At 27.7% G+C, this 14,665-nt stretch overlaps 1 protein-coding gene across 4 annotated transcripts in view; it reads left to right on the top strand.

Moving 5' to 3' along the window:
- LOC122498828 (regulator of G-protein signaling 7) overlaps positions 1-14,665 on the top strand; it is a 71,093-nt gene that overhangs the window by 7,289 nt on the left and 49,139 nt on the right. For all 4 annotated transcript variants that reach the window (XM_043606777.1, XM_043606796.1, XM_043606787.1 and 1 more), the window contains exons 2-3: positions 13,978-14,231; positions 14,327-14,423. In XM_043606777.1, coding sequence (XP_043462712.1) covers positions 14,010-14,231; positions 14,327-14,423 — 319 coding nt within the window. In that variant the 5' untranslated portion in view covers positions 13,978-14,009. The remainder of the gene's footprint in view (positions 1-13,977; positions 14,232-14,326; positions 14,424-14,665) is intronic.

The following is a 14,665-nucleotide window of genomic DNA, read 5'->3' as shown; positions in this document are numbered from 1 at the left end:
GGACAAAAAAATTCAAAAAATTTGAAACAATATTATTAAAAGAAAAATAATTTTTGAAATTCAAACATATTTTTTTTATTAAATTTTCTTGAAGAATCTACACCATATCATGTTTTATATATGTTCTAGAATAGTTTTTAGTACAAAAAATTTATTTCAAATTTTTCTAATTTTTTTGTCCAACTTTGACGTCATGCTTATTCCAAGAAAAAAATTACAGGTTAATGCCTATAAGTAATTCTTATTCTGTAGAAAATGACCTTTAAAATAAGCCTAAGATTATTAAAAAGCGTTCATTATTTTAGAAGTTATTTAAATTTTTGTAAAACATTGAAAATGACGATTTTTTAAGAATATCTTGAAAAAATATTTGCCAAATGACTTCTGTGAGGTCTTATTCTTTTCAAAATTTTATCGTCTTTCAAAATATAAACCAAAAAAATTTGAGTTTTTATACATTTTATGTTAAAAAATTTTTTTCATTCCTTCAAAAATGTGTGGACTGACAATTTTGGCCGGTACTGTATTGGCCCGAGTAAAAATTTAATTTCATCTCCGAAGCTTTGCTTTTTATTAAATAATTGAGTATACGAGTAACTTTGACGAAATATTTTTGATGATAATATATAGAATTACGGTGTGAACTTTGTACATTTTACTCAAATATATATTTTAATGCTGCCCTAATGTGAAAAAATGTGAAAAAAAATTTATTTTTCATTTCCGAAGCCTTTTCCTTGAAATGTGCGAGTTTTTCTTTTGTTTTTAGTATTTACCTGCATTGATTTGAAAATATTAACCTAAATAACCATCAACTATATTAGATTTATATTTTAATCAAACTGAATATATTTAGTATTAAAATATGCAAATTATTATTTTTTTAAACAGTGTAATTTTATTATCAATTATATTAGTGTGTATATTTAATAAAAAAAATCACGAAACAAATAAAAGTAATCAATTTGAGCAACAAAGTCAATCTTCTTTAAAGAAAAAAAACTTTAATATTTTCAACAATTAATTTTGCGCAACTTGAATTCTTATACTCTTGAGTATGAAATAAAGTAACAGTTCAATAAAAAAACCATATAATTAAAAAAAAAATAAGTTGAAAAATCGAATTTCAGAAGTGGCACTTTCAGAAGAATCTCTCATATATAAAGTATATATATTGTATTTAAATTTATAGAATTAAAACCAATTATAGACAAAAAATTTGCACATTTAATAAAAATTCATTTTTTCTTAAAAATCATGTTGCTGTACAATAAAATGTAATTACACAAGCCTGCAAAAAAATAAAAATTTCCGTTGTCTGAGATCGAGAAGTCATTTCCCGCAGTATTTGGTGCGCTGAATCCGAATCTGGCAACGAAAACCTCCCATCACGTCAGAATTTTGAGAAAAGTGGGGGTAAATTCCCAAAAATCATGTTTTTCGCTGTTTTTGTAAATTTCTATCGGGTAAATCCGACGTGCTAGAGACTTCACTTGTCACAGGAGTCAAATTAAAGCCTGAACCCTGTACTTTAAGAAAATAAAGCGATATTGCTGACAACAAACTAAATCAGCCGTCAAAAATGATTTTTTTAACAGTGGGAAATCATAAAAATTGACTGACACAGTCCGTAAATACAACTATTTTAAAAAATGATTGGATTCGCTTAGAATTTATTGCTTTGGGGTTTTCGGGGTCGTTGCTTACAAATATGATGTCAAAATAAAAAATCTGTAGTTGGATTCATAATCAACGACCCCAAAAACCCCTGAGTAACAAGTTTCAAGTGAATTTGATCAATTTTGAAAAATAAGTTCGCCATATTGGATCCGATATTTTGAATTTTAATAATCTGACAACATATTCGTAATCAGCGACCCCAAAGACCCCTGAGTAACAAATTTTAAGCTAATTTAATCATTTTTCAAATAGTTTTATTTACGTACAGTGTCAGTCAATTTTTATACTTGACAACTGTTAAAAAAATCATTTTTGACGGCTAATTTAGTTTGTTGTTAGCAATATCGCTATATTTCTTAAAGTACAGGGTTCATGTTTTAATTTGACTCTTATGACAAGTCTCTAGCACGTCGGATTTACTCGGTAGAGATTTACAAAAACAGCGAAAAACATGATTTTTGGGAATACTACGGGAAATGACTTCTCGATCTCAGACAACGGAAATTTTTATTTTTTTGCATTATTTAATATTTATTGAAAAATAAATCAAAAATCTTATTCACTTTTTTACTAAAAATTTTTTTATTTATTTAGATTTATATTACTGTATAAGAAAGTTTTATTCTTTCTATTAAGACGAATGAACTTTATTTTATAAATGTTAAATTTATTTAAAAATTAAATATATTTATCGTTAAATGCTTCCTCGACGAGGAAGCAAATTTTTTTTTGCTGATCGTAAAGAGGAAGCAAAATGTTCATGTAATGAACATCTGGATTTACAACTTGTTACTTCAATATTTCAGAATTAATTGAATTTTAAAAGAGTTCAGTTTACAATTTTCAAAAATAGATGAACTTCAAAAGCTTTTAATTTAAAATTTTAGAAAATTTCAATTTTGAATGAATTTAATTAAAAAATTTAAAGAACTTAGATTTCGAAAAATTTTAATGATTTAAATTCTTCTGAAATTATCTAGTTAAATTTTTTAATATATATTTTAATATGTATATATATATATATTTTTAATTAATTATTAAAAATAATGGATTTATAAAAGAATTTTAGTTAAAAACAATAAAAAAATTGAATTTTGGAGAAGTTACAATTGACTGCCGAAATTCAATTATTTTTAAAAGTAATAAAATTCTTCGTGGAAATTCAATTATGATTAAAAATTGAAAAGAAATTCTCGTTAATATTTCAATTATCTTTATCAATAATAAAATTCTCCTCCGAAATTCAATTATTTTTAAAACTTTTCCTCAATTCAATGATTTTCAATATATCTACTATTTTAATAAAATTTTCAGAAAGAATCCAATTATTATTTAACGGAAAGTTTCTATAGGAATTTAATTTTATTGGAATTCAATTTATTTATTTTTTATTTACAAATTTTTTATAAATTTCTTCGTAATAATTCAATTATTTTAGTAAATAATAAAAATTTCAAAGGAATTCAATCATTTAGGGCATGTCCCGTTTACATATATTAAATAAATAAATAAATTTACAAATTTTTCATAAACATAATTAATAAAATTTTTTGCAGGGATTCCATTATTTCCATAAAAAAATAAAATTCTTTTTAGGAATTCAATTATTTTCTTAAATAATAAAACTCATCGCAGAATTTCAATTATTTTTATATAATAGAATTTTAATCGAATTCCTCGAAAAATGTAATTATAAATTATTCTTAAAAATTTTATTAAAATTCATCATAAGAATGCAATTATTTAAAAATTTGTTAATAAAATGCTCTATGAGAATTAAATTTTAAGAAATATTCAATTATATAATAAGTTATTAATTTTTGTTTTTAAATAATTGAATTCTAGTAGAATTTTCTAATAAAAATTGATTTATAAATGAATTCCTGTTAAAATTTTATATAAAAATTGAATATCAAAAGTATTTTAATGTAAATTGTTAAAAATAATTGAATTCTGAAAAGGTTTCAAATTAAAAGCTTTGAAAGTTTGAATTTTTCATATTTTTAACTAATAATTTTGTAGTACACTGTAAAAAATTTAGGGATAGTTGACGGTCATTGGAGTTGAGACTGAAATTTTTCGAAATAAAAATCATCTCCAGACTGAATCCATTTCAAATCAGGCAGGTCGACTAACTTCAAGTTATAGATTTAGCTGTCGCTAAAATATGTTATTGTACATGAAAAATAAAGAGACACGTATTTTTTTATTCTTCAAAAAAGATAAATTTAACGAAGTTTATACGCATATTATTTGAACTTTGAGTGGTAAAACTTGAATGAACAGTAAAAAAAAATTGTTTTGCTTGTCATTTTTTTTCTTTTGAGTATAATTTAATTTTCTTTCTTGGGTCTTGCAAATGGTCTTGTCCTCTTCAAAATCCAGTTTGAAATTTGAAAAAATATTTAAAATTATAAAAATAGGGGATGATTTTCTGAAAATAAATAAGATCAATTTTCTCAAAAACACCACCTTTTTTTCTTATCAAATTTTTACTACAAGTTCTTCAAATAATTATGAACATTTCCTATGAATTTCAAACGGGCTAAACCATTCTGGCAATCAGGAAAATTTTTTTTTGAAATATTTATTTTAGCAAATTTTCAAATTGTTAACTTGAATTTTAAAAACAAATCAATCGTTATAATATTGTTGACGTGAACGTTAACAATTTAAAAATTTGTAAAAATAAATATTTAAAAAAAAAATTCTCCTGATTGCCAGAATGGTTTAGCCCGTTTGAAATTCATAGGAAATGTTCATAATTATTTGAAAAACTTGTAGTAAAAATTTGATAAGAAAAAAAGGTGGTGTTTTTGAGAAAATTGATCTTATTTATTTTCAGAAAATCATCCCCTATTTTTATGATTTTAAATATTTTTCAATTTTCAAACTGGATTTTGAAGAGGACAAGACCATTTACAAGACCCAAAAAGGAAAATTAAATTATACTCAAAAGAAAAAAAATGACAAGCAAGACAATTTTTTTTCACTGTTCATTCGAGTTTTACCACTCAAAGTTCAAATGTGCATAACTTCGTTAAATTTATCTTTTTTAAAGAATAAAAAAATACGTGTCTCTTTATTATTCATGTACAATAACATATTCTTCATAATGTAAAATAATGATTTTATCGCTAGGTCATGTTTAATTATTGTAAAACATGAAGAAATTGATCACTCCGAGTCTTCGACTCTAATCATTTTTAAAGTATAAATCAGAATTTTCATTAGGAAAAAAGTCAAAATTTTATATGGAAATCAGGGAAAAGTAATAAAAAAACAAAATTAAATTTTTGTGGCAACCCTGTATTATTTTATTTACTAAATAAAAGTAATGTTAAATATAAAAAATGGAAATTCACCAAATTCGCAGAATTTACAATGTAAATATGTTAAATAATAGTAAAGCAAATTCGGGGAAAATTATTCCTTTGATGTAGAGAATGCAACAAGAGACGTGAAATATTTGAAATAATTATTGAATTTTTTTTAAATTAAATTTTTTAAAATAATTTCTTACATGTTCAGTTCACATAAAATCATGTTACCTTATACAGGTATTATAGAGACTCATAAAACAAATTTTATGTAAGAACACTTTATAATCGTCTTATCGTGACCCGGTGGCGATAACTTTTGATTAATTGCAAACTCAAACTTTAGAGACTTGAATATATAGTATACATATATTTATATACATATATATACTTTGCTTTTTATCCTTCAAAAAAATGTGCATCAAATATATATATTAAATCATATTGATAACCACTTGTTGATTCTTAAATATTTTGCCGATTATAAATCTCAACGTTGAAAATGAAAAATATTAAATAAATTTATTTGAACTTACAATGCAAATTTTATTAATTATTTTAATGAACTAATCAGAATTATTATTTATTATTAATTAATAATTATAAAATTATAAAATATTGCTAAAAATTACTAATACGGTCTTTTTTTGATCGATAACTAAATGACTATTGATTGTACAGCGTTTAAATTAGAATACAAAACAAAAAATTGATTTGCAAGCAATTATTTTGTTCTTTTTTTAATGAATTATTTCTTGATTAGAAAATCAAGAGAAAGGGAATTAATTAAGAGCTGTTTTGCATTTTATTCTCTTTCTTTCACTCTCTCTGTCTCTGTTGTAAAATATAAAAATTCATCGATATATACTTGAAACTCGCTTTTTTTCTTTCTTTTTTTTTGTTAAATTGGAGAGCATTCAAAATGGAAAAAATATACCCGAGGCTTTGTGGATGGAATTAATTATATTCTCATTAAATTCGCGGGTGGATTACTTTATATATAGAAGTAGATGAGAAATTAAAAATGACGATAAAAGAAAAGGGAATGAATTATCTTTTTTTCAGTGAGAAAAAGTGAAATAAAATAAAATGGAAGATAAAATAGTTTCAATAATAAATGTTCCGCTTAAGTATTTAGAACATTTAAAATTTTCTCTATTACATTTTTATGATAAAAATATTTAAAATTTTCTACTTTAAGTAAAAATTTAAAAAAAAAGGGTTCGAAAAATTTAATGTAAATGAAAGAGCAAAAAAAATTATGAGCGATAATTTTCAGATTTTCATTTTCGATGTAATTTCCTATTCTTCGAGAGGGGAGGTGGGGTGTAGGGGACCTATGTGCATAGGGCAATTAAGATAATACTTTTTTTTAAGGGCATGTATTAATAATCATTTTACCCATGCGCGAAGCTATTTTTAAAATTCAAGTACTCGGCACGTAAAGAACGTCATGATTTCGTGTTGAAGATAAGCCGAGGGTACTCGACGTTGCGACAGGTAATGCTGAGCTCAGTTCTACCTCATTTGTTTACACCTGTTACATGCTTCTTTCTCACTCAAGTGTAGTCTTCTACTTTCTCATTGACACAGAAACAATAATATGATCCCTCCCCCCGAAAAAGATAGGACCGTGACTTTTTTTCATTCAATTGTAATATAAGAGAAAAATTGTAATATTTACCTCTTCATTTAAAATATAAAATGATACTTAGTCGGAAATAGTAAAGCTTACTTTAGAAATAAATTTCCAGAATAAATTTTTTTGATATTGTAGGAATGAGTAGAAATTCCAGACAGTTTGTGTTTTAGTGTCAAAGTAGTAAAAGTTTTTTATTCGTTATTCTGTGTACTACACTGTAAAAAGTAAGTGTCAATTTGAAGTTGAATTTGGGTATTAAATCGTCATTCTGTTCTTTTTTAATACCTAAACTCAAATTTGACACTTTCTTTTTACAATCATATTCAATGAGAGACGAGTAATTTATAATTTATTGTAAAATGATTAGGATAATATTAGTACCTACCAATTTTCTATCGCCGACTTTTTTGAGGAACTACTTTTAGTAGCAAAAATGACTTTTCAGTTTTTCAAAACCCCGGTTTCCGGGGAATTTTTTTCTGTGTAGTACACTGTAAAAAGTAAGTGTCGAATTTGGGTATAACTCGTCATTCAGTTTTAGTTTAATATCTGAAGTCAAATGAATTTTGGCACTTTATTTTTACAATCGTATTCAATGAGAGATGAGCAATTTATAATGCAGGGTAAAATGATTATTATTATATATTTTATTCCGTGACGGATTGCCTTTTAAATCTGAATTATAGTCACTTATGAATAATGAAATTGGACTGAATGGGGTATTAAATGAAGCACTAAGCATTTTGACTAATTCGTAGTCAAAAACTATTAATTTATATTAGAAAATTAATTGGTAGAGAAGAGTACTAATTTATTTGTTAAGGATACTAAATTCATTTTAGTAAACTTTTTAGTTTAAAAACCTTTTTTTTTAGTATATTGAAATAGTATTCTTAACAAATGAACTTTCCACTTCCAATTTTTAGTTTTTGACTAAGAATCAGTAAAAACGTTTACTTGGATTTATTTAACACAAAATGAGAATTAACTGCACGGGTAGAACACGACAATGACTTAAATGCAGGGTTCGGAAGTTACGCGTAACTTGAGAGTTTTTGACGTATATTACGTTTTCGACGTAATATACGTCAAAAAGAGTAAAATATTCAGTATATTACGTTTTCAATATGGCGCGCGCAAGATGTGTATAAATTTTTCTTCAAAATAGTTTATATTTATCTGGACGGCAGAGAAAAAAAAATTTTGTTACAATATTATATAATGCAGTAGGATAAACTCCGCAAATATCAATATTAACGTATTAATTTTTTTGTAAGGATGTTCACTCATAACATAACCTTTAAAAACATATACCTTATAATTTTCCCTAATTATTAAACTTTGCATAATTAAGCGATAAAATTATATCACGTTTTTTTAATTTAAATGTTGGTTTTTATACAATAATTATACGTAAATAGCATTAGTTTTCTGATAGTCTGTCAATTGTTTTAGAAATGTCTGTAAAAAAGGGTGACAAAAATGCGTTCAATGCAGAAAATTTGCAGTCAAAACATTCATCTTCGCAGGCAGATGATTAATAATAAACAATTTGTGGTTATTATTAACAATGTGGTTATTGAATTACAAATATTTGAGGTTATGTTATGCACGTTTTACCCGTTCTACGCATGCGCCGTAGTAATATCGACAAAACGTAATATACATCTATTTTCGTAAAAAATTCAAGACGTAATATACGTAGTAATATACGTGTAGAAAACTACGTATATTACCTTGACGTATATTACGTGCGAACCCTGCTTAAATGGCTGATGGTCCTAGGGAGTTTTTCCGGACTTAATATAATCCTTGGTCGATATTTGCCACTCAGTCGTCGGTACAGTAGCAAACTGATTTACCATACATCGCGATGATTCACTTTTGCCAGTCTCCAAAAATCTCCTCCTCGAATTGTTCATGAAGAAGTAAACTAAAAACGATTGAATAATTTCGAATATTAAATATAATGAAATCGTTGGTTATGTTAATTAACATAGGTAATAAAATGCAGCGTTACTATATATATACTTTTTTTCTTTTTCAAGATGAGTATTAATATTGGCAATTATAAAACTGAAGTTCCGCCACTTTCAGTGATGATGGGTTATCACGGCTTATTGAAAAATCGATAAACTGTAAAATTCAATTAGATTTTAAAAATATATTTCAACTTGAGTTGATTGAGCTTGAGGGCAGTTCAGGTGTGATGGTCATATTGGCGCAAACCACTGCGGTTGGGGTAACTCGGTCGTCAAGTGTTTCACACGAAAATTAATTAACCGAAGGAAGGAGACGTCAAACGTTTAAACTAACAAGTCCTCTAATTCTAATATTTAAAAAATCAGGAAATTAATATTCAAATGTCCACAAACGTTAGCAGATAAATATTTGTAGAGTCAATTTTTCTTATATTCATGCACCTTCTAAATTTTCATAAATCATTTAAAAAATTGTATCCGTTTTACTAAGTTTTTTATTATTAAATAATATCGCATTAAATTTTAATGCGACCCTCCACGGTGAAAGGTACCTTAGGCTAAAAAAATCTTCGGTTATGTTTAGGATCGTATATCTATATCCTTTATAATTTTTAACCCATCATGAATTATTACATTCGCGAATCTGTTGTGCCTCGAGTTCGAATTGTTTGACATAACCTTCAAATGTTTTAAAAAGCATGATATAGAAAAGAATACAAATATGTCTCTCTTCTTTTCCATCCAATGTTTTGTTTTCCATTTATTTCTTCACAAAAGTGGTATATTATAAAATTCTAAATATACCAGAGATGTTAATTTTTTTATGCAACATTTTTCTCCTCATCACATTTTTATCGTCTACTTTAAAAAAATATTTACTTTTTCCCACGCGTACTTGAATTTTTTTTTGATAAAAAGAAAACTGTGATTCTTGTCTGTAACTGGAATAAAATTTTCTTTTTAAGATTATTATTCAAGAATATTACTCATTTTCAAAATATTCATGTACCACACAAATTCAGAGTATAAATTTCGTTTTCTTTCTTCACTGAAAATTCTCCGAAAAGTTTCATCTTCACACAAAATATATACAAGATAACTTTTGCACATAATTCTCATTCATTTACATTCTCAATTCTTGTGAATTGCGTAAGCTACTTCTCTCTCTCTCTCTCTCTCTCTCTCTCTCTCTCTCTCTCTCTCTCTCTCTCTCTCTCTCTCTCTCGAAATTTGAATAAAAAAATTTTTTTCCTAGGGTTCGAGTAGGGAAAAAGAGGAAAATAAATACCCAAGTGTTTTATATATTCTATAGGACGATCTTCAGATATAGATATATATTTTTTTGAGATATACACCCATATCTTATTTTATGCACCACTCTCATAAAACGTTTTCCTCCCTTTGTCGAGAGAGAGAAAGAATAAAACGGAATAATTATCCTCAACTTTGTCTTTTTCAACACAATATATTCTCTTTCAATTTACAATTGCTGCTTTTTATGTCTCTATGTGTATATATTTTTACATATAATGGAAAAGAATAAATGTAGAGGAAGAATCTAAAGAAAATATACGGCATATAATAAAGTTTATGTATATATATATTTATATATAAAATATTCTTTGGTGTGGAAAATGTTGTGTTAAAAAGTTTCACGAAAGTGAGAATATAGAAAACGGAGTCAAGTTTCTTTTCTATATATGGACATGAAAAACAGGAAGTGAAAAGTTTTCGAGAAGAGATTTCGAAAACAATTGTGACGAAATGAACAAAATTTAGGACTTTTTCATTTGTCTTTATCTTCTCGGAATATATTGTTATTGTATAGATTTTGCTCGTGTAGTAAATTGTTGGGGATAAGAATGTAAAAACAATTTTTTTATGATCGAACACTTTTTCGATCGATCCCTTTTCCAATAAACAGTTTTTTTTAATTCTTCTTTTTCAAATTCATACAAACCTTAAAGTAACAATTTTTTGCCTACAACTAATTTTATTGATTTGCAAAGTCCAAGTGTAGTAATTAGAATTTTTTTTAACTATTAGAACTATAAAATTATAACTATAATTATAACTATTAGAACTATAAACCTTTAAGTAACAATTTTTTGCCTACAACTAATTTTATTGATTTGCAAAGTCCAAGTGTAGTTATTAGAATTTTTTTTAACTATTAGAACTATAAAATTTGTTTTACATTATATCAAATTTTTGATTTTTCATTGAATTGAAAAGATGTTTTTTGGACCAAGAGGATTTTTTATTCTCAAAACCACTTTTTGGTAAATTTAATGCCACTTGATTCGCATACCTTTTCACAAGATTTATATACTACTTGAAAACCTTGAATTCCCAGGGATTTCATATTCATAATAATATAGTTGCACGAACTCACTTGAATTTAGTTTATTACAGCGTGTGTTAAATCCAACAGTTGGAGAGTTAGAGTATTTAGAGATTATGTCAGACATTTCGGGTGGTTAATAAGATGACGTTTAACATTAAAAAAAGTCTTTCCACGGCAATTCTTACTCCTGCATTTTATCGCAACATGACGTTTAAACATGAAAAATAAAGGAACTTTAGAGTTTTTAAAAAACTTTTTTTTTTGAGAGAGAATTATTTTTAAACGTAAATGAGTCACTTTTGCCTTTTTGTACAAAAGTATATACTTAACGTTGGAATTAATATTAAAGTTCAAGAGTTGGGCTGTATTGTTATTCGGATCAAAAAGCAGAGCACGCAATTCAGTCGTAAATTTCGATACAGAATGTGAAAGAGAGAAATCAATTCTGTATCTGAAAATAAGAATAGTTTTTTAGAAACTCTGTTTTAGAGGGAATTATTATTGTAATTCTGTGATGGGTAATTTTTGAAAAAGAGAAAAATTCAGTTGTTTGTTGGTATTAATAAAGTGACTTTCAAACAGTGAAAGAAGGTTCTTTCAAATTTTAACGCCCACCTCTAGGGGGATTATTTTCTAACGCCCACTTTATTGCGGAATGACATTTTGCAGGAAAAGTGTCTTTTCAGTTTTGAAGAAAAAACTGTTTTCCGGAGAATGAGGTTTAAAAGTCAAATGGCACTTACCGATTTTTTAACGCCCGCACTTTTTTGCGGAATGACAAACGGAAAAATGTCTTTTTAGTTTTGAAAAACGCAGTTTTCCGGGGAATGAAGTTTAGTAGCAACATATTATAGTACTTACCAATTTTATGTCGCCGTCTTTCTTAAGGAACTACTTTAGTAGCAAAATGTCTTTTCAGGTTTCCAAAATCCCGTTTTCCGGGGAATGACGTTAGACTAAAAAAAAGTACTTACCGATTTTTGTAACCACCACTTTCTTGAAGGATGACGATTAACATAACAAAATGTCTTTTCAGTTTTTAAAAAACCCGTTTTCCGGGGAATCTAGCTAAGAAGTTAAATTTGCCGATTTTCTAATGCGCACTGCAAAATTTCTTCAGTTTCCAAAATCTCGTTTTACGACGAATAAGGTGTAACTAACAAAAAGTACTTACCAATTTTTAACTCCAAATTTTTTGAAGGATGACGTTTAGCAGGAAAATATTAGGGCTTGTCAATTCTCTATCGATGACTTTTTTGAGGAACTACGTTTAGTAGCGAAATGTCTTTTCGGGTTTCCGAAAACCGTGGTTTCCGTGCCCCGAGGAGGGATGTGCAGCTGAAAAGAATACTTACTAATTTTCTAATATTCACTTTCTTGAGGAATCACGTTTAGCAGGAAAATGTCTTTTCAGGTTTCCAAAATCCCGTGCCCCGAGGGAGGATGCGCGCGATGAGTTTTTTCTTGTTTAAACTACAAATCACTAAATTTAATTAATTACACGAACTGTCACTTGAATTTAATCCACTGTACTTAAATTCTAATTGGAAATTTACGACTATTTAGAGGTTATGTTAGACAATACGGCTGTGCTGATGAAGGAGTCCTACACAAACTGAATTCGATCCATTGTCTTTAAATTCCAACTGGAAATTTACGAGCACTTAGAGGTTATGGTAGGCAATGTGTTGTTGAAGGTATTCCACACGAACTGTCACTTAAATTCGATCCCTTGCCTTTAAATCCTAATTGGAAATTTACGAGCATTTAGAGGTTATGTCAGACAATGCAGATGTGTTTGAAGTAGGTATTCTAGAATAATTTCATTTTAAACACTTTTTCACTCAATAAAGTTTAAAAACCAAAGTTGACCACAAATTTTGGTAAGCCAATTTTCTATCTACAAAGATATAAAAATCTAGTGCCGTCCGGTACTGGCTTTGAAAAGAAATTGCAATTGGCAATATAACCCTTTGTCGGTGCGGTTCGACCTTGTAACACCGCATCAGGTGGTAGGTTCGAAATCCTTTAGTGTAGAGAAAAGAGCAGAAGTTGGAAAGGTTCGTGTTTTTTTTCTTTTTTTGATTGTGTGGGTAGGTCAATAGGTAGGAGGACTGGAAAGTCTAGCTATATATATGTATATAGGAAACATCGTTGTAGGCCGGTAATCAATACTGTTTGCCTTGTCTCTTCTGGTCATCCAGGTCTGTATCTCGGTTATTTTTCAATTAAACTTTCAAAAATGAATCCATTTTTTAATATTTGAAAATTGGAGATTTTTTTATTTATTTTTGTTTCACTTTTTCCATATCCGCAATCACATTTCGCTCTCTCACAAGAAAATTGGTGACGCATTGAATTTGTATACACCGCGTGTTATACTCCTATTGCGAATCAGAAATTCTCGTCGCTGACATCCACGTGAATACATCCTCACAACTGTTGATCCAATTTATTACTCAAAAACCAATTCACGTTTCTTCTTTTTTTTCTCTTTATAATTAACACTCGTATCCCGTGAGACTGTGAAAAATTCAATTTGTGAATTAAAAATGTTTTATTTTCCCATTTGGAATGATTTGAAAACGTTTTTTTCAACCCTAATGTATAAAGAACATTCTTTTTTGTCTCTAGGATTTGACATCGACTTATTTCATAAGATTTCAAACTAAAGCTTTTATCATAATGTAGATTCAAATACCAAAGTTCACTTATGGATTCTTAAAGAAACAAAGTTAATAATTCAAATAATTTTAAAAGTTTAGTTTTTTTATTACAATTTTAATAAGTTTTAATTGAAGATTTTTTTCATGTGTGAAATTATATTTTTATAATATTGCACGAAAAGTGGATAATAATTGATTTTACGTACTTGTGTGAAGTAAAAAGAGAGAAAAAAAATACATTTGATCTTGAACTAGATTCTCGTGTAATCTATTCACTTCCAAAAATAGACGTTTATCGGATATGACACGTTAGAGTCTATTTTTGATATTGTTCTTTCAGGTGGGCGATGATGCGCCATTCTTAGCGCGGTCATGGTAACCATGAGCACCGAAAAGTCTACCTGCCGCAGGCGAAAGCCGGCAGAGAGCAACGGAGTAGAAAACAGTTCAGAACAACCGGGAGCAAGGTCTTCTGATAATAATGAGCAAAGTACACGTGAACCGGAAATCGCTCGCGATCCACCTCAGTATACTTCTGGCTATGCGGCAATCACTTGTGCCGAAGACACTCCCAATTATCTTGTTTATAAGAAGGTTAAAAAAAAGAAATATAGATGAAAACATTTTTTTTCTTCTTTTTTAAAAATTCCGTTATCGATGAAAGAATTAATTGGAAATTAATTGTTCAGATGGAATCGATAGTGGAGAAAATGATGGATGAAGCTAATGGTGTTCCGGTCAAGACAGTCAAGAGCTTTATCAGTAAAATCCCTTCCGTTTTTACAGGTAATGACAATAATTAAAAAGACAAAAATAATACATTCTTTCATGTAAAGAGAATGTAGAATGAAAAACGGAAAGTAAATATATATTTATGCTTATTGGGAATTGTTTCAACTGTTATGAAATGTAGGTTATGTTTGTGAAATAGAATACTATAAGGAAGGACTTAAGTTACTACGCGTAAAAACTTTCTGATTGGCTCGTAATGTTTCCCGGTAATATTACGAGCCAATCAGAAAAGTTCG

This window comes from Leptopilina heterotoma, unplaced genomic scaffold (genome assembly GCF_015476425.1).
Source record: "Leptopilina heterotoma isolate Lh14 unplaced genomic scaffold, ASM1547642v1 Lhet_100, whole genome shotgun sequence".
Classification (NCBI taxonomy): domain Eukaryota; kingdom Metazoa; phylum Arthropoda; class Insecta; order Hymenoptera; family Figitidae; genus Leptopilina; species Leptopilina heterotoma.
This window is presented reverse-complemented; position numbering and strand designations above follow the sequence as displayed.